Here is a 27,037-nt window from a genome sequence, read left to right on the forward strand (position 1 = left end):
TAGTAGTAATATTGTGTCTTTATTAAGCAATCTCTTTAACCACAGTCATGTGTATGGATTGAATATGCCTCAGAAGTGAGAGGAATGCAGCTCTTAAAAACTCAAAAATCCCTAATGAGATTAATTTTAACAAAAACAAAAAAACACCATAGCCTTATATACAAGTGGATGGGGTGGGCATGTGCAATAGGTGCAGGGGGCCGGTGGGTTGGAATAGGTGGGTATTATGGGATATGACAGAGAATCTGGAGGATGGGATGGTGGCATTAGTACATGTAGCCTTTGGAGTAGGACTGGGCGCCCATGTTTGGTGGGGCTTGTTCTTGGGGGTAGGAGGCCCCCTCGTCCATGTGGGACAGGGGCACCGTGTCCTCCTCATTGACGTAGCGCTCAAACTCGGCCTTCATGCTGGGCCGATGATTGTCGGGGAAGGCCAGGGAGATGAGGGCCTCGGGCTCGCACACAAACTTGTAAACGTAGCGCTCCCCTGCCACCTGCAAACAGAGGAAAGAGATTTCTCTGTTAGATATGTTCATTAGTTGGTGTTGTTATACTAATGCAAGTATGGTAAACATCTGAGCAAATAAATCAGATACACACATAAGCCATTTAATATAAAACGTTGCTTCCAAATAAAATGGAAGAGCCAACAAACCGATAGGCAGTCTCACCACTCTCAGAGACACATTTGAACTGCTGAGTAAAGCCTTAGTTTGTACCTTCTGCATAATTCCCTTCTCGTAGTAATAGCGCAGAGAGCGACTGAGCTTGTCGTAGTTCATGGCTGGACGGTTCTTCTGCATGCCCCACAGCCTGGCCACCTGAGAGGAGAGAGGGAACGAGAGAGGAGAGAGGGATAAGAGAAAGAGAGAGGAGAGAGGGGTGGTTATGCATCTGGGACTGTTCAGCTCCAATGGATAGGCCCTCTGCTCTTCACAGGTGAATGAACAACGTTTTTAGCATCTGCCAAAGGACACTCCTATTATATTATTATATAGATTGAGGTTAGATGGAGTGATGACTTTCTCTCTGGAACCAATATGAATGAATTCCAAATAATTTGCCCTAGAGGGAAGAACACTATTTTTCTTGCTTCAGCCTGCAACTTTCTAATGCTACCACTAGGGGTCCTCAGTGACTAGTTGAAATGCTCTTTCTCTCTGAGCTAACTGGCTCATCATGTCAAAAGCAGGGCGAGTCCCCACATGTGGATTCACTTCCTTTTTATGTAACCCGTCACCACTTGAATGCAAACAGAGTCCCACAATGTGTGCAGTGAAATAAGAGGCTGGTGCCTGGTTCTCATTGAGGCAGCATCGTGAAATTTGTCTCAACCTTCCGTTGAACAGCATGTTAATTCCAATACCTATGAAATGTCTCACATCTCCAAACGAGTGTGAAATGAAACCACAGTGTCAGAGCTTTGTGTTGTTGACAAACATTCTGGTCACTAGGAAGAGTTGAGTGTAGAAAAGGCATATTAGACTCCTGACTTGGGGGTTTAGGGAATGCTTGTGTCCCAGAGCAGATTCCTCTCTTTGATCCTGAGTGCACATTCAACCTTAATTGCTCTTTTAAAACACTCGCAGTATTCATTATTTACGTATAGTAGCCAGATAATGGAAGTATCATTGTATCAAAATGTCTTAGAAATAAATGTCTTAGAAATTCAGTTACCTGTTTGAATAAACTTCTAAGTCAACGGCCCTCAACTTTAATAGCATCTCTCAAACAGTCCATTGACTTATAGGTAATGTGATGTAAGGAGTGAATATTAGGTGATGAAGCTCATCCTCCATTTTGTTTGTGTATCTACTGTTACAATTGGTAAATAATGCATGGAGGCTAATGGGCACCTGGCAGTTTAGATCAGTGCATGGCCCAAGAGGGATTGTATAGAAGTAGGGAGGGGAAGGGCGGAGCAATCTCAAACATTGAAACCTTATTGTAGACAATACACAATCAGCATTAAATACCTCTTACGTCTGACTCTGACCCCGCAGCATATAGCAAGCGAACTTAAGCTACTTCTAATGTTTCTTAACAAAGGTCAAAGATCCCAAATGGACTTAACGGAGACGTAACAGAAATGCTGTAGATCTCACTAGACTACACCCTGGTTGTGTTCGGGTTAAGGTTGGGCCTTACCCCCTCTGGCTTGATGAGTTTGAACTCTACTTCTCGCTTTTCTTAACACAGAGCAAAGATCCCAAATGGACTTAGAAGATGCTGTAACTGTAGATCTAGTTACTGTAGGTTGGGCTTTACCTCCTCAGGTTCGATGAGTTTGAACTCCATGCCGCGGCCGGTCCAGGCGATGAAGTGTGCGTTGCCAGGGTCATCCAGCAGGGCCACCAGGAACTGCCAGAGCTGCAGGGATCCCCGGCGCTGGTATGGGGCCCCATCACGGAACACGCTACCCCCCTCCTGTTTCACCTCACCTGGAGAAGAACAGGGATACTGGAGGTTGGACTAGGCTGTAGGCTCAGACTGGTTTGAGGAAGTATGCAGCTACCATTGACTAGGGCTGGTAAAATTACTGTATAATCGTGTAATGGACGATTATAGATGAAGACCGTCATGAAAATAAGATAATCGTCATAATTTTTTTTTTTTAAATCTGTCCATTAGTGCGATTCAGTCCATTTCCGCGGTAACATGGACTTTTTACAACCTGATGAAACTTTGTTGCTCCTTGCTGAAACAAGCAAGGTGTTGTAGCAAACAAATCTTTGATTGCCTAGGCAACGCCCCCCTCCCTGCAGTAGCAGCACATGTAGTCAGGAGTGGAGGAGAGGAGAAAATGTGCGTCTTAATAATAAAAAATAAAACAATTATTTTGCTATTCAAACGATTATAACAGTGACCGCGCGTGGTTATTTGGTTGACCATTAACTGTCATCCAAAATTCCATGACCGTCACAGCCCTACCATTGACATAGGACAGCTAATGACAAGTATGGTAATGTGGCCAAAGTTTGTTCAACGTTACTAATAGGATAAGGATAAGACTGTAATTTTGGTTGAGTCCAATCAATAGCTTTCTTGACAGGCTTAAGATACTGTAGTAACTGCTACATTGTGAGTGACAGTTGATTGGTTAATTATCTTGAGAAGCAGGGAATGATGCCGATATACAGTACTATGAGTGCGGGAACATGGGGACTGTCACTGTAAGTAGCTGTCACTCTAACCCGGTGTGTTTTGCCAGTTCAACCTGTGCAGGAGCCCTCAGGCTCTCCCCTCACATCAATCACCCCAGTGCACCATGGGAAACTGACTGTCACCTTGCTCTCCATGACACAGGAGCCCAGTCCCTACCTCACGCACGGGAAACGAAACCCACTAACTCAGCTCCAACCAGGAGCCTGTTATGCAAAAAATAAACTCTAAAGCTTATTGTTCAGCAATACTATATCTGATACTATTGGCACTGATAGAAGGCTGATACCGATACATGTACTGGGAAAGATTATTGTGAGCAATAGGGATTCGATCCCAAACGGAGAGCCATGTGATGTGATTGAATGGATTCTATGTCTCTCCTATGGAGAACTGACAGTGGACACCCTCAGTGCCATCATCCATAACCATTATTATCTCAGTGACAGCTATTGGAGTGGATTGTGTGCAAGGAGCTGTAAGACTCACCTTCTAATTTCTCTGGAACGACACGGGAGTCGTTTTCAAACAGATAACCTGTAAGAAAAGACAGGGGTTGTTATTAGTGTTTAAAGTGGTCTTGTGTTACTATAGCTTGTTCACTATGCCAAATCTTGAATCACATTTTCACAAAATGAATGAGTATATAAATGGGGAAAAAGTGAACTGTTTATTGGGTGCACTTATCTCTTACACTTCAACAAGAATGTGTAGAGCACTTCGTGAGTAGGGGAGGATTCCTCACACTAAATATCTCAAAAGGACTCCATCTTCCCTCTTTCTTTTGTTTTAATAATACTTTTGATTTTAAGTGTGTAATACTCTAGTGATTCTTAAAGGGGCATCCCAACACTGATATGGTAAAAAGCTGAGGGATGGGTCTGGATATATGTAACCACTCTTAAATGCATAATAATAATAATAATAATATGCCATTTAGCAGACGCTTTTATCCAAAGCGACTTACAGTCATGCGTGCATACATTTTTGTGTATGGGTGGTCCCGGGGATCGAACCCACTACCTTGGCGTTACAAGCGCCGTGCTCTACCAGCTGAGCTACAGAGGACCACATGCATAGACAGAGCTATGGATACAAGGACTGACCATCCATGATATCAAAATTATAGTTTTGTTTTGAGGCTGTACAGTGTTTGTTTACATTTACATTGTTTACAAACAAAGTGTAGAACAAGTTTATATTTTGGGTTCTGTTGGGGTACGACAGTTAAATTAAGCTCATAAGTTATATTCTTCAAGAATCAATGGGTATATATAATTAATTTAAAAGGCGAAAAATGGATGAAGCAACTGCAGATTCCCCCTTTAATAATACAATCTGTTTTATGATTGGCTATTCAAGAGCAATTCCTGAGTTCTCACTTATTTAGGAAATGATGCTGGACAAGAACTAGAATGACCCTAAATGGTGTGACAAACAAAGGGAGTGAAGAGGAGCATTGTTTTTATTTTCTCAAGGAAAAATACTCTGGCTTTTTCCAGGAGTAATATTTATCAAGGGATTCTTGGGGCAGGGGAGAGGCCAGAGCCTATGCCAATGGAAACATAGACACGCCACCGGTTAGCCAATTTAAATACAGACACTCTGGGCTGGTTAGCCAATGACCGCAAAGCTACAGCCAGTAGCCAGGCCTCATTTCAATTAAGAATAGGGCGATTCGGTACATGTAGTATCCCCATCCCATCTTCAGTGCCATGAACCGTTGGCACAGACTTTTGATAATAAAGCATGCATGTAAAAAAAAAAAAAAACATGATTATGCAGTCATAATGCATTATAACACTTGCCATAAGTGTCTATGTATTATTTATGACGGTCTTATACATGCTTGTAACAAGTAATAATGAATTATATCAGACAAGTTTTTGCTTACCTTCATTGTTGTGCTGGGGGTTGGGGTACCCCTCGTTGTGGTGATACATGGATGGACATCCAGGCACATCTATAGGACAGAAACACAAGCGGACACCTATTGGTCAATGCAGTGTATTTAAACAATCAGTAAAAGCTTTTTCAGTGTACAGATGGGTTTCCTTCCTCAATCTATATATACTAGGCCAATATCCACGGGGAGAGAGAGCATTAATGTGGTCCTGCAAGGACACAACCTTCATTTGTCTTAATATCAATTGTCTCCCAACAGTATTTTTAGGCCATGAGTAAGCTCCTAGTGATGAGCAGCAGTATAGTTTAGTGTAATGGTAGAGAATGTGAGTCTGCATTGTCAGCACTTTGTCCATCCACCTGAACACACCTCTACGTGACTCAACCATCCACACTGCAAATGGATGGGATCTTCATATTTCTATCAATCCCGAATCAAATTCCTAATCAAATGTCCATTTCCTAAAGTTGTATAAATTGAAAACCTCAGATGTTTCTCCCTGTTGCTAAGGGCTGTGGTCCGGTTGGTGACAAACTGCTCTTATCGCCTATATAGTGTACTGTATGTGTGCCTGTGTGAGTGAATGCATGCACATGCGTCAGTGTGCTTGTTTGAGTGGCTGAATGGCAAGAGGAGGCCAGAGTGGGTGAAAGGTGCAGCAGCTCTAGTCTCCTGCCTCTCAGTGGTGTGGTTAGTCTGGTGACTCATTCCTGGGGAGTGCAGTTGCAGTGCTGTGGCTGTGATAAGATGTCACTGGGGAAAATCAGACCCTCCATTCCGGGCTAGCACTCTATCACACTGTAAATAATATCACTGCCAGCCAGGGCAGCCTGCCACTGGGGAGTGATGGGCAGATTTGGGACGAGAGCACCAGGGTCAATTGTGTGCTGGCTGGTGTCGCAAGCTTTTGTAGCCATTATGTGTCTTTCACACAACACAATGACACACATTAGTTTACTAGATGGAAATTTGAATGTGAAAAAGACAACTTTATTCACAAGCCTGAACCACATAACTGCCTATGTGCTAGTGGTGCGCCTATCTATAATTTGGGTCACATTTCTGTGCCAGTAGGCCTATGAGGTCCTTGTGATAGCCTTTCTGAGCAGGCAAAACAGCTGCCAGCTTTTATCTGCGGCACACCTCTCAGGCAGGCCCACCAGCCTCCTCAACTCCTCCTATGACTTTCAAAATACAGAAATACAGCCGGTATGATGCATTTTGCATCATCTGTATTTCTGTATTTTGAAAGTTATATATCTTGAAAACTTGATTGCTGACATGCACATTTTTTTTGACAATATCAATAATGAACTAATGAAACAAATACCAGAAGATAGTTATTGGGTGGAATTTTCCTTTAAAGGGAACAGCCAGGACCTTGGAACTGTGCTGCTGCTGCTGTGCTGTGGAGGTACGGCTGGTTCTCTGTTGTTGCCAAGGCCCCTGGCTACCCCACCCTCTCCTCCCCCCTGCCCTCACCCCTTCTCTCTCCCTCCACAGTGAGAGGTTCGAGTTACTGTGGCCACGCTCATTTTTCCATTATGAGTTCATCTGCCTGCAGAAAAAGGAGCCGCTGCTGCAACCCGACACCCCAGAGTGCTCCACTGGGGACTCTAGTCTTTCCAGTGCCCTCCATTTTCTCAATGAAATTCCTCTGCCTCCCTTTCAGTGAGACAAGCGCGGAGAGACGGAGCGGGGAGGAGTGTAGAGGAGGAAAGAAACAGTATTACAGTCAAGAGTCAATACCTTTTTTTGCAAAGTGTCAGGGAGTTGAAAGGAGGAGTTTGGAGGTAGGGAGGGGGTAGGGCAAGGTCTCTAGAGGATATTGAACTGTCTGCGTTTGGACATTTTGTTCTAATGTCATCCATACACACCAGGATGACTCAAAGCAACTTTTATTTCAAAGGAACTTTTGTAGGACAGAGAGCAATAGCCACAAAGCAATAGGCACGTAACATTTCAATGTGTAAGTAATTGTAAACATCCTACGTCCTACAGAAGTTGAATAGGCCTACATGAGTGATATGGGATTAGTTCGGGTATGTTTTGCAGTGTTCCGTGGTTCAGTGTGTTGTGATTTGTTAGGGAGGAAAGACACTCAGTATCTTCCATGAGAGATTTGCTTCCCTCCAAAAAACCATGAGCTATTCAGTATAGACTCTTTCTACTAAAGGGAGACTGCCATTCAAAACAGACTCATATTGTATCTCTGTCATTCTTCTCTTGGACCCTCAGTGTTTTAATCACTCACCAGGCTCATAGGTGTAGTCGGTCGGCTCCTGCTTCACCATCATGTGGACAGGGGGGAACCTGTGAGGATGGTGGTGAGAGTGCGGGTGGGGTTGTTGGTGTTGGTGAGGTGGGTGAGGCCCGTGCCCTGATCCATGCCCCGGTCCTGCCATGTGGGCGGCCCTCTCGTAAAGAGGGTCCAGGTACTCTTGCTTGAAGCTCTGCTGCAGGTAGGGTAGACAGTGGTCTGAGTGCTGTCGATGATAGCCACCACCTCCACCTGGTCCTCCACCTCCTCCTCCCCCACCACCGCCTCCGGCTGGGGCAGGGTGCATGCGCTGGAACGCCTGCCCTTGAGGGGGGAACCCCTGGGGGCACATGTCTGCTGAGGTGGCCTGATACCTGGAACTAAGAGAAGGGAAAAGAGAGGTTATGAAAAACTATCAGTACCGACAGCACATTATTATGTCACCAACCAAAGGCATATTGTTTTTTGGCACAATTTTAAGTATTTCGTACAGTACAGGGGGTAATACCTGGGGTGCATGGGGTAGTTGTTGTGGCTAGGCAGTGGCTGGGAGGCAGCAGGGGAGTTCATGTTGTAGGCCGTGTTGTCAGGCCGTCCATCAGCGCCCCCGGCAGGCTTGGGGGAGTAATGCTGCTGCATGGGAGACATGGGTGTCCCTTGGGGGCAGGAGCTCTTATTGGGTCCTGCAGCCCTCTTCTGCTCGTAGGCACTGGAAACACACACAAACATGGTTTATGAATCCCAATGTGGTGTATGAGTACATGTACTACTCTGGCATCAATAGTAGGCCCTAACATTAGTAATACAGGTCAGTAAGCCAAAGTGGGCTTATGGTGGATGGGTGTTTTGTAGTGACTCACATTGTGTTCAGTAGCTTGTGTTCTGGTCACTCTCTTTGTTGCACTGCCTTATGTATGAGAATTGACTGGAATTGGTTGACTAGTGACTTGCTATGGAACATTTACATTTTAGTCATTTAGCAGACGCTCTTATCCAGAGTGACTTACAGTTAGTGAGTGCATACATTTTCATACTGGCCCCCGTGGGAATCGAACCCACAACCCTGGCGTTGCAAGTGCCATGCTCTACCAACTGAGCTACACCCCCCCGAACCTCTGAATCCGTAAGACGAGAATGTTTGTAAATGGGCCATAATAAGCTGAATACTGTACTTGTTGACATGTGTACCTGGCATAAAGGCACTGCTCTCCATTGGGGTAGGTGAAGGTCTGCTTGTGGCTACAGGACTGGCTGGGGTCGGACCCAGGGCTCGGTGGTTCCTTCTTGATGGTGACTGGCGGGCTGTGGAATGCCACTGCTGTAGAAGGACAGAGACAGAAGAGCATGTTGGCACATATGGATCGTTCTTTTTACCCTCTATGATGTCATCAAGTTCAAAGGCAAAGCAAATACTCCTGTCCACACAGGAATCCCTAATATGTGCCAGACCGCTTAAGTGACAGTCAATTGAAAACAAGGGAAGCAGACAGACACACATAAACACACATGTGCGTACACACATTCCTGCAGTTCATTTGGAAGCCATTGGTGTCCGCGCCCACTTTTTCTCCTCTCCTCCAGACACAACACAACTTTCTATGCACCCAACACAAAGTATACCCCAACCTAAACAACGGCACTGGCCAAGAAACTGTCTTTCGATGAACAAAAGGCCAGGCAGGTCGCTCAAAAGTGACTTCGAAATTGGACGTCCTGAGGACGTGGGAAATGCCTTCAAAACCGGCCACTAGAGGCAACAGCGAGCACTATTACCATCAAGTAGGCTTGGGTTTTGCTAGGGCATTTTGGACGGCAGTGGCGGATGGGCGTAGTCCCATGACTCTATAATCCCATGACTTTGGATCAGAAAGTTGCGTGTTCGATCCCAGTGGTGGACACTCCTTTATATATTAAAGTAATTTTTTACCCTATCCCAAACCTTAACTCTTATCTTAACCATTTGGAATGGGTGCCTAAACTTAATGTGACTCTGGATCAGAAGGTTGCGTTTTCTATCCTAATCGAACTCTTAACCTTCTAAATTTGACGTTTGGAGCAACTTCGAAATTTGACGTTTTGAGAAACAGAACTATACTGAGCAGGAGGAGCAACCCAGAGTGTCAAAAACACTTAGAAATTTTTACATTGGGAGCAACTTCGAAATTTGACGTTTTGGAAAATCATGGATAAATGTCTAGCTCTGCAGTGAGATTGTGAGAGCTTGTTGCAAAAGGCAATGCAACACTTTGGTCAGTATGATGTTTGAGTGAAACATAATACATTATTTATTTCCTTGGCAAACAATGTTATATTATTTTATTTTATTTTCCAAAGGGAGACGGCCAGAGAACATTTTACGTTTGACCTCACAGGGTCATATTATTTGTTAAGAACAATATTCTGATGATTATTCCCTACTGGAATTTGGCCTCCAGGTACCCTCTCTAAGGCCAGAGGTTACTATAAAGCAGGTCTTAGTAAGTGATATCTGGCCCTTGAGCCATAAAATCAGCCATGGGTGTCCTTACGCAATTAAAATGTTTCAAATGTATAGTCTATTCAACCCCTAGGTCTCAGCCTTGATTTAATGTTTTGACCCAGGGCAGAGAAGGATGAGACAATGAACAGATAAGGAGGAGTATTTAAGTCTGCCCTCCCCACTGGAGGAAGAGAGATTTTCTGCAAACCTCTTAGAGGAACGTGTCTGTCTTCCCATATGCATACGTCTGTCTATGTCTGTCTATTAAACCTTTAAATATAGAAGTTATTCGTCTTATATTTTGCATCTCGCATTTCTCCACACCGTGACCAGTTTCCAATTCCTAACATATTGATATTTCCTGTCTTGGTTTCGTTCTTCATCTGCAAACATTCTGAGCTGTTTACTAGATCCTCCTCCTCCGCACAGCCTATATTCTTACCCCATGTTCAATCCAAACTCTACAGAAGACATCTACTTTCTTTCAAGCTCTTCCCTTGGTGGGGACCTTTGCCTTGAAGGCCACACAAACCACCCAAAGTGGAGCTTCAAACTGCTGAGGCTGTGTTTATTATGTGAGGGGAGATCTGACTGACTGTACAGCACAGGATGTTTTTCTGGGCCTGAGAGGGTAAACAGCAGCAGCTGTGCACTTTCAGCTGGGGACGACTGTGTTTATACGTGTGTGTGTGTGTGTGTGCGTGTGACTGCAGTGGGTGTGGAGTTGACGGAACAGGCCCCACTGAAACCTGAGACCAGGTAATTACATACTGTCTGTATCCCATTCACAAAAAGGGAGGAGAAGAAATGCAGAGACATACTGTAAAAGGCTGCGAAGGGAACGTCTACAGCTAGTCAAAGAGAGCAACAGAGAAAGAAAAGAAGGCTAGAGAGGAATGGGGGGAGTAAAAAAACCCTGACAGACAATCAGAGGGAAATAAAGACAGAATGAAAGAGACTGAGAAAGAGAGACAGACAGACAGACAGACAGACAGACAGACAGACAGACAGACAGACAGATGCAGTTTGTGGAACAGTTGAAAACTGGGAACCCCCCTATTATTTTAGCCTTTTCTTTCCCATGACACACCTGGGCAGGTGAGGAAGTGTTGGCTTTAGAGTGCGATCAAAAAGGATTAGAAAAGTATTTACCCAGATTTCCCACACAGACACAATAGGATTCCAGCCCTCCAAATCCCTCTGCCCTCTTCCTTTCTCATCATACCCAGGGTGGCACATGACTGAATTTGTTTCCAATATGGCTATGAGAGTGTGGAATGTGTTTGTCCCACATAGTGACCCTCTCACTACACACACTCCATGGTGTGTAATGTGTACACAAGTCCAGTCACTATGCAACCCAAGTGGAGCAGCTAATACGATTGGCAGACATACTTCCTTTTGATGTGGCCCTGCTTCTGTTTAATTTCGAAACACAGCATACTGCTCTGTGAACGGCATCAAGTCAAGAGCATGGGCCGCTGTTTGAGAATGAAGCACAGCACTGTTCAATAGTAAGTGGGTGGAGATTTGTGTGTCAGGATCTACAATATTAATTACTCTTGTATATGAGCGTAGGACGGCTGTGAGTGTGTGTGATTGGTGCTGTTGTCTGGCATGCTTCCCCTATTAGCAGGGGTTGGCGGACATCCCCGTTAACGAAGCCCTAATGAATCAACGGATTTCTCAAGCCCAACATCAAAGGATTTTGGGAGACATTGGATATCCCTTGATCCTAATAGAAATGTCCAAACACTTTGAGCATATGAATTGTTTCAGTTGTATTTGATCAGAGTAAACTATGAAATCAGAAAAATTATGATTTATTTCAATTAGAAAAAGGGATTCTTAAAATGTACAGTTTAAAAAGGGTTTAACAAATAATGGCTTAAAAAATCCTTGAAAAAAGTTACATTATCGAGGTAAATCCAAAGTCCAAATGACATCAAATTTGCCCCCAAAGTTTATAAAGTAGTGGCAGTCACATAAACAGAGTTTGGACAGCATGGCTCTTCCCTATTGGTTTTATTTAGGGGCGATTTGACCCCAACTCACAGGCTCTGGTTTCCCTCTCTACAACTCTGTTAGTAGTTACACTTTTCTCCACCAAGATCCTCATATTTCAAGGAGTTTTTTTCTAGTATGGGAAGGGGGTGTTGTGAACTTAAACATAATGTATAATGGTAGAGAGAGAAGTGTTTAGATCTTTTTGGACAGATACTGTACACAATAGGTACACAGTGTTAAGGCAGAGAGAGAGAGAGAGAGAGTGTCCTCTCCTTTTATTTGGAATGGGTGTTGGGGGGAGCGGAAATGTGAACACATCCTAACCTGGTGTAAAATGATGATCTCAACAAAGTAGAGTTTGTTAACTTTAGAGACGTTTACTGCTGAAATGCTTTTCTTATTCTCCCCACAAAATACATGGAGTATTGAGGGATATAGAGCATGTGGAAAGGCTCCTTCTTGTTATGAAAGTTGAATGTTTTCATCTTGTGTTTGCTCCTCTTTCTGATTCATTTTTTCTCACTCCCATTCTGATCACAGGATGACCCAGGTTGGGGATGGGGATGGAGGGAGGAGCAGGGGGACTTTACATATGTAAATAGTGAAGCTTTGGGGGAGGATGCAGGGTGAAAGATGATTGTCATGGTTGAGTGCTTTAGGAAGTGGGGTGCTATTCAGTCTCACACCCACCACAAACAAATCTCAGGACCTGAGACCCCCACACCTCTATCCTCGTCCACACAAAAGTGTCCTCGGCTGGGACATAAGGTACTAGTGGGAACTCCTCAGGACTAAGGACCACCAGAAGCTTGTCTGAAATGGGACATTCTTCTGCAGCTTAATATATCACGTGCTAAAGAAATACCTTGTCATAGCCATGCTACTACATTGTGTAATGCAAAGAGGAATTCAGGATTCAGAGTGTTGTGACATCAAGAGTCAATAACTCAGCCATCTTTTGACCAATCCCTTGTATCATGGGCCTACATTCCAAATTTGGTTTAATTTGGTCCTATGGTACATGAGAAAAAGCATATTAGCATATTTTAGAATATTAGCGTATGTGCTAATATGCATCTACTGGTATAGTGTGGCCATCTTTGAATCCATCAACGTTCTTTTCTCAAACTCTTAAGGGAATATTGTGATGAGTCCAAAGACCAGATTTGGAGTGAATCTGACTTTTTAGTACATGAGAAGAAGATTTGTTAAGCGTTACATAGTCATTTACATTTACATTTTAGTCATTTAGCAGACGCTCTTATCCAGAGCGACTTACAGTTAGTGAGTGCATACATTATTTTTCATACTGGCCCCCCGTGGGAATCAAACCCACAACCCTGGCGTTGCAAACGCCATGCTCTACCAACTGAGCTACATCCCCATTCAAAAAAGTGAATTGTTAATAGTTTCCTTATTTGTTAAGATATCAATGCTAAACTTAACATGGATCATCGTGGTAATGTCTTTGATGACCCTAAACATTTTCAAGTTGATAGGCCATTGTGAAGTAAGTCGCTCTGGATAAGAGCGTCTGCTAAATGATGTAAATGTAAGTAGATTTACAAAGGATTTAAATTGACACGTAAAATCTGATTTCCTGATTTATCAATAACTCAGACATCTCTTAACCAATCCCTTAGCTTCTCTCAAACTATGTTAAGAGATCCAAAAAAAAATCTGTTTTAAAAAATGTCCAAGATGGAGCAAAATCGCTGTGAACCCCTAAATATGGTATATACCTCTTCTTACTATTCTCTTGTGATCTTCAGTTTGTACAGGATTCCAATTATAGTTTGGTAGCTAATGGCAATTATCAAACGAGTAGCAGCCAGGATTGAATGCCAGGTAGGAAACCCCCTCTGTAATCTCCTCAGTTTATTTTATACAGAGCATTTCCTACCATTAAAGGTTATTCTCTAGTAATCAAACCTGAACTCAGTGATAGAGGATCTGGAGAGCTTTACATTGGAGTGTTTATCTCTGGTATGGGAAGTCTCAGTCTCTGGAAGTCTGCAGGCCATGACAGCTTCTTTTTTTTGTGCCTTATTTTACCAGGTAAGTAGACTGAGAACATATTCTCATGTACATCATCGACCTGGGGAATAGTTACAGGGGAGAGGAATGAGCCAATTGGAAGCTGGGTATGATGGTATGAGGGCCAGTTAACACCCCTACTCTTACGATAAGTGACATAGGATCTTTAGTGACCACAGAGCGTTAGGACACCCATTTAACATCCCATCCGAAAGATGGCACCTTACACAGGGCAATGTCCCCAACCATTCAGTTCCTGGCCCAGCGCTCTAACCACTAGGCTTTTTGCCATAGGTAAACCATGAGAATGAAAGGAGGTGTATAGAAGGAAACATCCATAGTAGCTATAGTCTATTTCAAATATGGGCAACTGTCACATGATTTTTCCTTGAATGTTAGATGATATACAGTTTCCTGTATTAGTACATAAGTTATATAAACTACACATGTACTGTACACCCTAGAACAGCTTTAGTAGAGCCCATGGAGGGTTTCTTGAGAGTCAGAGAGAGAGAGATGGTTCCTCAATGGCAAATTAATGCCAACAATGACAGACAGTTCAATAAAAACAACAGGCATGCCCAATTATGTGGGTCTAAAGATTTCAAAGGAACTTATTGATTTCTGGGACATGCCATATAGCATTCCTCTCTCTGACTCTGTGGCCTGGCTCAACTGTAGAAAGTAGGGGACATGAGGGATAGACAATAGTTTTTTATATGTTATGATAGTGGAGATCAAAATTGGTATATTAACACATGCTGCTTCATCTACACCGCATTGTGGCACCTTTTTTGTTGTAGTGATTCATATAACTTATTTTCAACTGGGCTTGTTGCCACTGCTGTAACTTTCAACCCTATCAAGTACAGAAGAATAGCCTTCAATTTCACTTACTGTAAACATTTAGGTGATATTGAAATGCTGACATTTTTATTCCAAGTATATTGGCCCACACATTGAAAGTACTGCATGTAAAAGTGTGGTCAGTGGAAAATCCAGTGGGATGGTGAGTCAACGACGGCGATTCAATCTGTTCCACATCATTGAGACTGGAGAGACAATCCAGCAGCAATGCCACTGGCGAACTGAAACATGTGCAGGACATGTGTGCTTCTCAGAGAGAAGCGAGGGGCGAACTGACAACTGGAGTTCTTTTAAAGCCAACGCTGGGCTCCAGAGTGGTCTCAGTGTCTATTCCAAATACCATCGCTTGGTCCATTTAACCATTAGTGTCTCCTATCTGATTTACCGGTCACCCTTTCTGATTGGCTAATGCCTTTGCGACTTGGCTTCTTTGAATATTTAAAGCATTGTTGTCAGATACCTGCCAAACGAGCCTGACAAGATTGATAGAGAGCACTGTAGAAAACGATTGGACGGTAAAGCGACGTGGCACCTCCTTTTATTTCCCTCGGCTTTGTCGATTCAAAACAGATCAACTATGTGAGAGATATCAAGACGCTTTAAGACAAACGGAAGTGTTTCATGTATTTTGGTTTCATATTATTAGGTGTAGCTTGATGTTGTGTTGGGTACGAGGATGTGGTGGACTTGAATGAAACTCAGTGCATGTGACCGGAGAATGGAGTGTCGCACGTTGCCGTCATCCAAGTTTCACTTCTCACTTCTAGAACATTTGATATCAGGTCGACTTTTTGGACCTTATTCCCTTTTCATATCTTGTGTGCCCTATATGTTAAATTAAATGACTTCACAATTTGACAGTGAACATGGAGATATTACTGTAAATCAAAAAGTGTGTGGGTGTGTGCGCATCATGTGACTGTGTCATGTCCATCCCATGGACAAGACAAGGAGGAGTGGACACAGGATTTAGCAAAGTCAGCTCTTAGCACTAACACAGGCATGTCACGTGTTATGGATTATGGGAATAGTATATTCTTGATTAATGTTTTATAGCATGGTGAATAACAGCACTGTACAGTGATACAGAATCAAAGTGCACGTAGCAGCACTAAAATCAAAGTTGAATCAAAGTTGGCCATAGCCTTTGTATTGACAAAAAACATGACTTTAATATATATATATATTTTGATTAATCCCACTTGATCTATTGTCCATTTCATCCCCAGTGCATTGTGGTGGTATTTTTTAAGTGGCCAGTGACCGTCTATAAATCTTTCTTCCCCATTGCCGTTTAGTGGGCACAATACAATACATCCTCATCCCAGGACACGGGCAGCGAGTGGGGCGTTCCATCACAGAAAGCGGGGGGTGTATTGACCCTTCACTCTCGATCCCTCAGCCCCAATATAGCTGTCCCCTCTTAATGTTTAATGTGTCAATCGATTCCACCCCCCCCCCACCTGCCGTTACTGAAATGATATAAAGAGCTCCCACTGACCCGGCTAATATCCATCAAGTGGAGAAGTGACAGAGGGAGGGGAGGAGATATAGGGGTGGACCAGGCTTATCTTGACTGAAGGAGATAGATAATACGTGCTGCACTGAGTTCCCATCAAGCCCTAGTAGAAAGCCTGGTCGAACTCCTCCCCGTAAATATCAGAGCACATGCCACATCCATAGATCCTCTCACTCTATCACTCCCTTCAATCTCTCTATTTCTTCCTCTTCCTCTTCCTCTCTCTCTCTCTCTTCCCCCCTCTCTCTCTCTCTATCTCTATCTCTTTCTCTCTCTCTCTCTCTCTCTCTCTCTCTCTCTTTTTAGCGATTGGGATCTCAACATGATGCTCCGAGGCACAGGCAAGCGTGCTGCGTGACCCCCCCCCCTTTCCTGATTTATCTACACTTTATCTTTATCTATCCATCTACCCCTCCCCATGCCTCCCTTCCGCCCCCTCTCTGGGGAATCTTTAGGATCAATACAGCTCTACTAGGCTCACACCACACACACGGCCTGTCCTGTGTCAGCAAGTCACTATGGCTATAACAAGACCGCAGCCTCAACCATCAGTGATCCCCTCTTAAAGTCACATGTGGTGGTTGTAAACACTGAGCAAACCAGGGCGATGTTTAGTAAGACACACCGGAGGAAAACGTTTTCTCCCTACTGAACAGGACCCAGCTATGACTGACTCAGTCTAGGGATATCCCTAGCTGCCTGTCTTGCCCAAAACAATAACGGCACCAAGGGTAATTAACTCTGACGCTATTTAGTGATACCATGCTTGGTTTGTTGATGTGATCTCCTGGTTTCTCGTGCGTCGGTGTATTATTGCTTAATGTGGAACTGGCCTATTATTTTTAGGCCTCACCTCTCAGGCCTGGCTGCATCTGTTGCCCCTGGTTTTCCCCTGCTCTCGCCTTAGAAAGAGAAAACATTCAAGCTGTGGAGAACGTTAAAGCACAGACGTTCCTCAAACCCCCCTTTCCTCTCCCTGTACATGCACACGCACGCACTTCCCCCCTCACACATTACGTACAACATTTACATCACCCACGGAAGTACGTTTTTGTGTGAGTATTATGTGAGTTAGAAAAGTTAGAAAAGTTAATAAGTATTATAACAGTGTGTGCATTATAAGAGGGAAAAACAACTGTTTAGAAGACAACATATCTGAATGTATAACTGAAAGATTACCAAATGCAGAAACCAAATGGTGCGAGATAAAGCATTTCAATAGTTCTCCTTCTCTTTTTGTAGTGTTAGTAGTAGAATAACGGCCCTCCAATTCATGAATGGAGATTCCCTCCCCTTAACCCAATGTGCTGCCTCAGCCAGTCTCTCACAACTAGCCCATTCATAAAACTGTGGGGCTGAAGTGTGTGTGTGCACGTGTGCATAGTGTGTGTGTTTGTGTCTGTAGGTGGGCAGGATGCATGTGTTTCTGGAGAGAAATGACCCATTCAGTCATATACTCACATGGACGCACAAACGTGCGCACACACACACACATTGAAGAGGAATTGTCCTCCCTGGGGGCGAATGGTATCCCTGCATATCTGGCAGTCACCTGGATGTTTTTGCAAACTTGTTGCATAGCAGCTGTATTTTGGAAAGTTGAGAACATATTTATTTTTGTTCAAATGGAGAGAGAGCAAAGAGAGGTAGGAGCTCGCCAATTCACTCTCCCTCTGCTCCAAATGGGGACTGATTGGGCCAGCTCTGAGCGAACCAGTGATCAGGGGAACACAACAACACAAACAAGAGAGAAGGTCATAAATTCATGACGAGGCAGAATGCTTCCTACCGAAGAGACGAACTGCCGTGAGCGTTCGCACTCAAATGCACTCTCTCTATCTCTCTTTCAGTCTCTCTCGTTCTCTCTCTCTCCGTCTCCCCTTTTCTCTCTAAAGGACTGGAACGGCATCTACAGCCACAACTTCCTATATAATTACTACAAGGTCCAAAACTAAACAATCGGCCCACACAGCTCTGAAATAGTTGGATTAGCTCACATCTTGGAACGCTCAACGTAGAGAAAGCGAGAGGGTAGAAGGGTGAAAAGGAGAGAGAGAGAGGCTAGGGGTGTCCAGATTTAAAATTCTGCTTAGTTTGTACAGAAACAGGAAGAGGGAGGGGTCAGAGATTCCACTCAAAGAGAGGGGGGGTCACGAAACGGGGTAACAGTACTGTAGCACTTTTTTATGAATGAAGACTAGGGGAGAGGGGGAGACACGCTTCCTCTTACATGCAGGAGAAAATGTATGAATGGGACACGTCTCTTGGGCTGCTCTCCGTCTAACAGAACATAAAGAACTCCTACTTTCCACACAATTTGTATTTCAGTAACAACACATTTATCAATGGCGTATTTAGTCTCTGACAATTCTAAAAACCTTAAAAAGTTGAAACTAGGTAAACTTTCAGTGCGTGGAAGATTTGATTGACATTTGACTGAGTTCCCTCCCGGCAGGCAGATAGATTGAAAACAAAAGGGACTGTCAGTATCCAACAGCCTCATTACAGATCAGATTGACAGATACCCCCTTCAAAAGTTCTGTCAAACCCCCAAAAGTCAACAACATTCCCCCTCCCTTTTAGCTATCACAAGCTGAATGTCATCCCTTTCGTTTACCATTGACCTCATTTCATAACGGTGTTCAGTGAATCATACGTTAAGGAACTAACATGTGTTGTATTAAAGCTTGAAACTCCTTAAAATACACAGTATAGGTCAGAGGTAAAGAGGCAAAGGTCGTGTTTACATAACCTTCCCTCAGTGGAACTCTGGAGACAGAGCATGCTCGTTAGCTGTTATTGAGAGAAAAGGGAACGAGATTACATAGATTTAGCAGATGTCCAGGTATTGCACAATCACTTCTTGTCCCCCTCCTCCCATCTCCTTAATCTAGCATTCCGGAGTGTCCCAAAGTCTGGCGCTCTGTTTTCACTCTCTTCATCCCTCTCTCTCTCATTCTCTCTATCTCTCTTTCCCTCTCTCTCTCTCTTTCCCTCTCTCTCTCTCTCTTTCCCTCTCTCTATCTCTCTTTCCCTCTCTCTCTCTCTTTCCCTCTCTCTCTCTCTTTCCCTCTCTCTCTCTTCCCCCCTCTCTCTCTTTCCCTCTCTCTCTCTCTCTTTCCCTCTCTCTCTCTCTTTCCCTCTATCTCTCTCTATTTCCCACACCCATACAGGTAACAACCTGACTCAGAAAACAACAATGTTTGATTTGCTGTGGCGCCTTTTCAATACGGCCTCAATTATTTTTTGGCACAAGGGATTGTTTACCGGCTTTACGCCCTGTACTCTGAGTTTCCATAACACGTCACCTGTTTAGAACTATGAAGAGTGATGAGTTTGATGGAATAATGCATAACCGGGTATGGGAACAGATAAGGCCTTCATTTTACCCGCTGGGTGCTTCAATAGACTCACTTTATGTCTATGGCAGCCTGTCAACTTGGAGCTTCCCATCAAATCATGTTGAATAGAGAGTCTTCTGGCCATTGAGTGTGAACAGCAGGTGCTAGCAGGAGCGCTGTCTGTCAACCTGAGCCCGTCTCTGCTCAGACTACTGTGTATAAGTGAGCTGCCTGTCAAAGTGAGGCCCCACTGACCCTACGGAGCATATCAGGGTCTACCATGGGCAGCAGGCTGACCGCCGATTGGTTGGGCTGGCCCGGGGTTAAGTAGACATGACCCTTGCATGCCCTAGGGTTCATCGCCACATCCTCCTCACCATTGTTGGCCCACAGACAGGAACAATATGTTTCACTGGGCATGTGTTACTGGGGCTAAGGAGTTGTGACTTGGACGAGGATAAATGACACAGTGTTTACCCACAATAGCGGTGGGGTTTTGAATGGTGCCAGGGGGAACTCCATTGCTAAGTTTAAAGTTCACACTATAAAACTTCTGATTTATTTTCATGGTTAAATTATGTTCAAAACATGTTCAAGTTAAGACTTAACCAATCAAAATTGCTATGTTAAATTTGCATTAAATTTACTGTTAAATATATTATTGTCCCATTCGTCATATTGTATGAACTCACCCATAAGTCTATGAATGAGTTAGAATGAAAAAGGCACGGAGGACGCTGTTTGCAAAGTGCACACCCTACAGACCGTGAATCACCATTGTTTAGACATACAACAAAAAGGGAAACCCATTCAAATAGCAGCCGTGCAGTTGTGTAGTATAGGAATTTGCTTTCCCCTCTTACACCTCAGACATACACAAAAGGGAGTCTTTGTACCTGGACTTTGAATGATATTTTACTGGTTTCCTGGGCTGATCCATTCAGCTTTTCAAAACCATGCAAATTGATAGAGAAGGACAATAGTAGAATCCACATTCACCCATGATGAGTAGGTAATGTATTAAGTTTGTGTCTCGGAAATGCTTTTTCCCAGGCAAAGATTAATGTAACTTCGACAAGTACAGTAGCTCCACCCAAGCATCGAGCAGTTTCACAACCCAGCGCTGACCCCGTATCTGAGTTTCTCTCTCTCTATCACACACACACACACACGCACACAAAACAAACACGCATACACAGAATTCTTAGAGGTTACACGCATCCAGTCTTAACTTACAGTTTTCGGTGTGGAAATCAGGAACAAACTGCTCGTCACTGTCAGGCACTTGAGCTGAAATCAGAAAAGAAAGAGAAACCGTTAGTCATGTCATGGTTTGAGCAGAATGCTAAGCCTGTCAGTTAACCTACCTTAGCTAGCCTTGGTGGTCTGAAATTTACCTAGACAGTGAGCACTACGCTAGCCTGCTAGCTTAGCCTGTCTAATGCTAGCTACTTTTTCCTATTAACTGAGTGAGTCTTGGTGTTTCATGCTGTCCGGCAGCCTTGCCAGTGTGGAAGCTCGGCTCACCCTGTCCATGGGCTTTGGCGGTCATGGTGCTGGGCCTTGCCAGACTCTCTCCTTGGCCATGAAACCTGAGTCACTACCTGGGTCCAGCCAAGCGACCTTGACCTCCACACTTGCCAGCGTGCCAGCACTTTATCAATACCACATAGTCAAGGGGGGAAGGAAGCTTAGCTCCTTGTTTCATGTGGCATTCAACCTCTTGACGGCACAAACACTGATTTATTAGTTAACCCTTTGAGCTGCAGCTTGGGAGGGTTTAACCTCAAGACATGCCTTGACCGCAGTCAAACATCGTAACTGTGATTATTGACTGTGTTTTATTCTGGTCCAATCAAAAACTGTGGAAAATGAAGATAGTTCACTCAGATCGTTTACCATTGGGAAGAATGGTCAGTTCCGGTCTGCTTAAGCATGAGGCTCTCCCATAGACACCAGTGCGACAGCAGCTGGGTCTGGTCTACTTAGTTCATTGACTAATGTAACCAGAAAAAATGTGGGAGTGGGGTGTTTCACTTCCTCTTCCGTCTCTGGACTGATCTCAACTAGGGTCAGGAGCTTTTCCTGACCACATGAGCTGACCAGGAACAACTCAGGGTCCCTTCTGATAACTTCAGACTGGCTTGTGAAGCTGTCTTTCGGTATGAATGGACGATGCTCTGACTTGAGGCCTAACGATGGCAGCACAGGGTGATTTATGACCTTAAGAGGTGCACTTACAGTGGAGACAGGGTTACTGTCACTCACGTAGGCTAGCTATCGAACCATACTGGTGATAGATGGATCAATACAGAGGTGGAGCTGCCTTCTCTTTCTCCACCCATGGATCCCATGTCAAGATATTATGTTGGAATCGTATTCTCTGTCCAAACCCTGGCCAAAGAACCACAAAGATATCTTTAGCCCTCATTGACCTGATTGTGATCGTGTCAGGAAGACGTCAGTAACATGTAAATTGTGTGCATTTTGTGTACTTGTTTGTGTGTGCTTTTCATCACAGATCACAGACAGACTAAACAGGCTATTTTAAACAAGGGAGGAAATCAGACGTCTTCTTTCTGTCCTACACCCAGTTAGTGGAGCTGAAGGACATTCTTTGACAATATAGATGCTCTGCGGCTAGCGAAGTGTTCTGGAATTCGTCACCTGCTTTGAAGCGGGTTCAAAGGTCAAGCTAGAGGTTGTAGGAGGACGAGGAACTGAGAGAGAATTAGGGGGAGCTGAGAACAAGTTTAGGTTAGCACTATTTAGGATTAGATCTTTATCACAATGCCACTATCTACTATGAATGAGTGATGTTTTGTTGAATAATTCAAACACAAAAACACCAGAAGTTATCCAAATGAATCCAAAAACTGGACCTGGTGGAAAATATATGAATCCATTCATGCTATATCTTAAGTTGGAGTCAGTTTAATTGACAATCTTATTATTGAACATTATAGTGAAATGAACCGGATCCTACCATCTAGGCCCTAAAATACTGAATTGTCTTTATGCAAACCCAGCCCATTGGGAACAGGTGCAATGGGGCTTGGTAGTATTGTACTATCCTGTTTGCTGAGATGTTCAGATCCAAATACATTTCCGATATCAATTGTCTTCCCAAGCACTGGACATTGAACCACACACAAACAGGTTAGGAAAACCAGATTAGTTGACTGCCAATGCCCAAAAGGGTGAAAAGGTCAAATTTACCCAGTGAGCCATGCATGAGCACACTGGCATCTGATTCGCTACATGCGGCTGAATGGCCTAACCCTAAACTTCGCCTGCAGCCAGGGCTAGAAACCTTTACAACTAGGATCAGTCCAATTTGAAAGGTTCCTGCTTTTTCCATTGCTTTGGTCTTGCACTTACGTAATGGTACACTTAGGAAAAGTTGATGGTTATCGTTAAATATCGAGACAACAATCTGTCCGTAATGGCCAGCGAAAACAAAATGCCACCACATGGGAAGCACATATCCCCTCTCCACTCTGAAATTGTTTTAAATAACCAGAATATGGAACATGAGATTGTATAGTATTATAGGAAACCAAATCTGAAGTTTCATTTACAATGGACATTAAAAAGTCTCTCAAATTGAAACTATGGCATAAGCAAAATTACTTCCACTTTGCTTTTTTCCCCTCAAACACAGAGCATGGGTAAGTCCATAGAACCCAGAAAGAGAGAGTGAGTAAGTGCCAGCGCCTGTGACATCACCCAGCCAAGTAAAGACCCAAACCTATCCGAAAGGTTCATCCACCAGCTACCAGACCATAAAACCTAGCTTGGAAACCAAAACAGAGCGAAAAGAGAAAATAAGAACTTCAAAATTCACTTTCACGTATTTCTGCCCCGCTTCCTGTGAGGAGGAAACCGGATGAAGGCGTCTTGGAGCATGTTCAGATAAATGACATTGATTTCTTATATAATACTGTGCCTTGTTGCTATACAGTAATACTATTACCCCCTTTTAACTTTGCAGTCTTTTGCCCTAAGGAGAGGGATAAAGCTGTTTTATGAGAAAGAACAGAGGCCAATATTTAGTCCACCAGACCAAACAATAAATCATTTCCACTAGTTTCAACATGTCTAAAATGGAACACGTTGGATCGAGCTCAGAAAGGGAAGAGAGAAAAAACACATTAAGGATGTCTGAGCGTCAGTGCGACTGGCTCGCAGACAAGAGCACAACCCCTGTGCTTAGGCAGACAGAGGGAGAGTGTTTGTGTGTGTATCCGATTTGCTTCCAGGAACACTTTGTCAAAAGTCTTTGAGATGCATGTCAGCACAAGACAGAAAGTGTGTTTATATGAGCACAGATGCATGTTTCCCTTTTTTCTTCCAGACACCTTGAAGGACTTTTTTTCTCAATGGGAGATCCTGAGAGGAGCGTAGAACTCTCAGTCATAAAGGTAAAGGCCAACGACAAGACGAGACAAGCTCCTGAACTCTCTCTCTCAACTTTCCTGACTCCCCTCTCTTTCTCCCGCTCTCTCTAGTAGAAAACTCCCTCCAGCTACCAAGTTTTTACAACACGGGTGAATCCCTTGTAACCACAATCAGTCACAATGACAGGCCTGTAATTAATGTAAAAGGAAAGAGGAGTTCTGCCAGAAGAGCTCAAAAACAAGATACTATTTAGGGTTAAAAAACACATTGATAGTTACACCACCAACTTCCACCCAGGCAGCTCTGGCTTTTTAATTCTCTCTATGGCCCAGTGACCCTGCTCTTCTAGCCAATCTGTTAAGGAAGTACAACAGCACCCCATATCTACTGCTCTGCTATGCATGTTACCTTAATGGCTGACTGAATGCAAATAAAATGTCCATCAAAGGGATCCGACTTTGGAGTGGTGCTCATTGTTGTCTCTTTTATTGGTGTTGTCTTTGTCTGTGGAGCGTGGTGGTGTGAACTTGCCAGTTAGACGCTGCATGAGAATAGACACGAGGCCGAGATACAGTGAGAGGATTGTTTGTCGGGCTTCATAAACAGTCGTTTTTCTTACCCATTTGACCTTTTTCACACTACTGTGCCGACCTGAACTGTACTGTGTTGCCTCAGGTATTTTCTTTTCACGTTGACCTTTCCGGCACAGTTCCAGCATATGTTTGACCCAGGTCTGCTATAAATCACAGGGTATCAATTTGGCTGGTTCAAGATGGCAACCATTTTGTAGCCGGCTGCATTTCTGGTTTAGAGATTGTTAAACCGTTACATATTGCCCTGCCACTTCTAGGCCCCAGATTTACTAAACATTACCAAACAGGCATGAGTCATTCCTCAGTTTTGTTGTCCCGTCTTAACATATAATTGCTCCTTTAGAGCGTACGTCATGTTGTACTTTTAAACTCCACACTGCTGACAATTGCTGCTGCCTGCCTGGGTCCATTTTATCGCTATGTGTGTTGAGGGACAGGGGCCTAACATGCTGCTTGTTTGCATTGGCTGGGCGCATTGGCGCGTAAGCACACTACATGCCAGCATGGCCAAAATAGGGCATGTTTACAGCTAATCATGTCCTGTCTATGTTCACAGAGGACATTTTTCTGTCACTCATGACCATGTGTATTGCATCAGCATGTTTTAACTCCCAGAGCGTTTCTTCACCTCCTAAAGGTCCTCGTTTTACTTTAAGAAATGAACACCTGGTACTTCACCCTGTGTATTAGGCCTTTCCTGGTGTGGACTTATGACTACTTGGGACACATAACTAATAGTCCAATTAATTGTAATTATCATACTGTAGAGTATTTCAGTCCCACTCTACATTAATACATCTGTAGAGATTTAATAAATATTTTCATAAATATACTTCTGGAGAAATTAGCTCTATCTTGACCAATAATTGTTTGGAGCCATTTCTGCTTAGTGGTGGCATAACACATTTATAAGCATAGTTGAAGTATTTTAATACTTAAGTGTTCTCATCAACCAAGCAGTCATCAACTGAGAAATTGAGATCAAACCCACTCACACACCCAGCTATATCAATAGACCTTGTTATGGATAAATTCCATGTTCATATCTGTCTGACCAAGGCTGGTCCTCCAGGGTATCAATATGACTAATGTTCAATAGATCAAATGCATATTCTAACATGGTATCTAGCATATTAAAATATTGTTGACATTTCCCCCTTCTATGTTGCTATTTTGTCATACCACTCATATATTTTCCTCATTGCCAATGCCACTGAAACATATACAATTAATAAAAATAAAAAAAATTACCTTCTGTGAGCCATGTCTCCTGAAGCTGGCTTAGATCCTGAAAGAGGTCTAAAAAAAAAAAACACCCACAGAATGACAAGATCAAAGTTCATTACACACAAGTTATGTTGGCTAGTTCAGGTTTAGGCAAGTTAAATCATATGTATCAATCCATAAATAGAAGTCATAAATCTGTTTGCCGGATTGGTAGGCAGAGCATTGACGAGGTAAACCTGTGTCATGTAAAGGGACTTCAGATCATTGCGAGCTTCCTTTGGAGTTCAAACTTTACCTTCAGATTCCTGAGGGGGTAATTCCGTGTCCATGTATTTCCTTTTCGCTGCCATCAACAGTCTATTTAGGGGTCCATTTCCTCGTGACTTCTGCAAAGCATCAGAAATATTACAGAAGTGGAAAATACAGTCAAACGTGTAGTACACCCTTTGATGTCACAGGCTACATAGAACATGCCCACTGTCACTAATTGGTTTAGTTAATTAGTCAATATGGCTATAAATTCTAAAATAAGTACATATTACATTATAATTAGGATATTATAAGGCTATTATTCTCTTATTTTTAGTAGCCTAATTATTTTAATATTATCATATAGTTGTTACTTTGTGTGTTTTTTTTATTACTTTTTTTCTATTCATTCCAGACTAAACAAATATTTCCCCCTTCAAATACCATTGAGAACTACTCTCATATAACCTATTACAATTATGACAAAATGCACACATCAACACAAACATCAAACCACAACAGAAAAACAATGCAGCTTGTCTCTGTGAATTGCAACAGTTTTGCAACACAAACGCGCTTTATCGTTCCATTTGCCATCTCAAATTGTTAGCCCATATTCGGTTACACTGTCAACATCTCCTGTCTTGAGACAAGCAATGTGTTAATAAACAGTGTAAAATAAAAGCTTTAATTTATTTTATTTAGTAAAACAATTGTGCAGACCTTTCAATAGTTTAGAACCGAACTGAAAATAGTTTTCATTGCGCACATAGTTGCTTCAAACAAATCTCATGCAATGTGCGATCGAAAGAGAAAGCCCGGTAGCCAAGTCCTACAACTGATCAAAGCATAAAAAAATACATTACTTTGTACATACGTACATTTGCTAAAGTGTAAGGCACTTGCTGGTCCAAATATCCATCCATCTTATAATCCATCCGTTAACCGTTTGTGATCATTTAGGCTGAGTTGAATGTGATCCACGCAGC

General features: G+C 43.2%; 1 protein-coding gene across 1 annotated transcript; it reads right to left on the reverse strand.

Annotated features, from left to right (window-relative positions):
* On the reverse strand, positions 1–27,037 carry LOC311111649 (ETS translocation variant 4-like). The gene is made up of 12 exons (XM_084154433.1): positions 26,930–27,037; positions 26,095–26,185; positions 25,824–25,871; positions 20,815–20,868; positions 8,517–8,646; positions 7,837–8,037; positions 7,323–7,708; positions 5,057–5,125; positions 3,652–3,699; positions 2,269–2,441; positions 720–821; positions 1–494 (listed from the first exon to the last, which is right to left on the reverse strand). Exons 1-12 carry the CDS (start codon positions 26,984–26,986, stop codon positions 267–269), a joined length of 1,587 nt encoding a protein of 528 aa, XP_084010559.1. The 5' UTR covers positions 26,987–27,037; the 3' UTR covers positions 1–266.

The sequence above is a fragment of the Coregonus lavaretus genome (genome assembly GCF_964263955.1).
Source record: "Coregonus lavaretus genome assembly, chromosome: 1".
Taxonomy (NCBI): domain Eukaryota; kingdom Metazoa; phylum Chordata; class Actinopteri; order Salmoniformes; family Salmonidae; genus Coregonus; species Coregonus lavaretus.

Bases quoted from the DNA above. Each gene is read 5' to 3' on its own strand.
- LOC311111649 (XM_084154433.1), bottom strand. From the start codon at position 26,986: ATGGATTATAAGATGGATGGATATTTGGACCAGCAAGTGCCTTACACT. The intron at 25,872-26,094 runs GTAAAGTTTGAA...TTTTTTTTTTAG, and splicing joins ACCCCCTCAGGAATCTGAAG to ACCTCTTTCAGGATCTAAGC. The intron at 2,442-3,651 runs GTGAGTCTTACA...GTTCTTCTCCAG, and splicing joins CGTTCCAGAGAAATTAGAAG to GTGAGGTGAAACAGGAGGGG.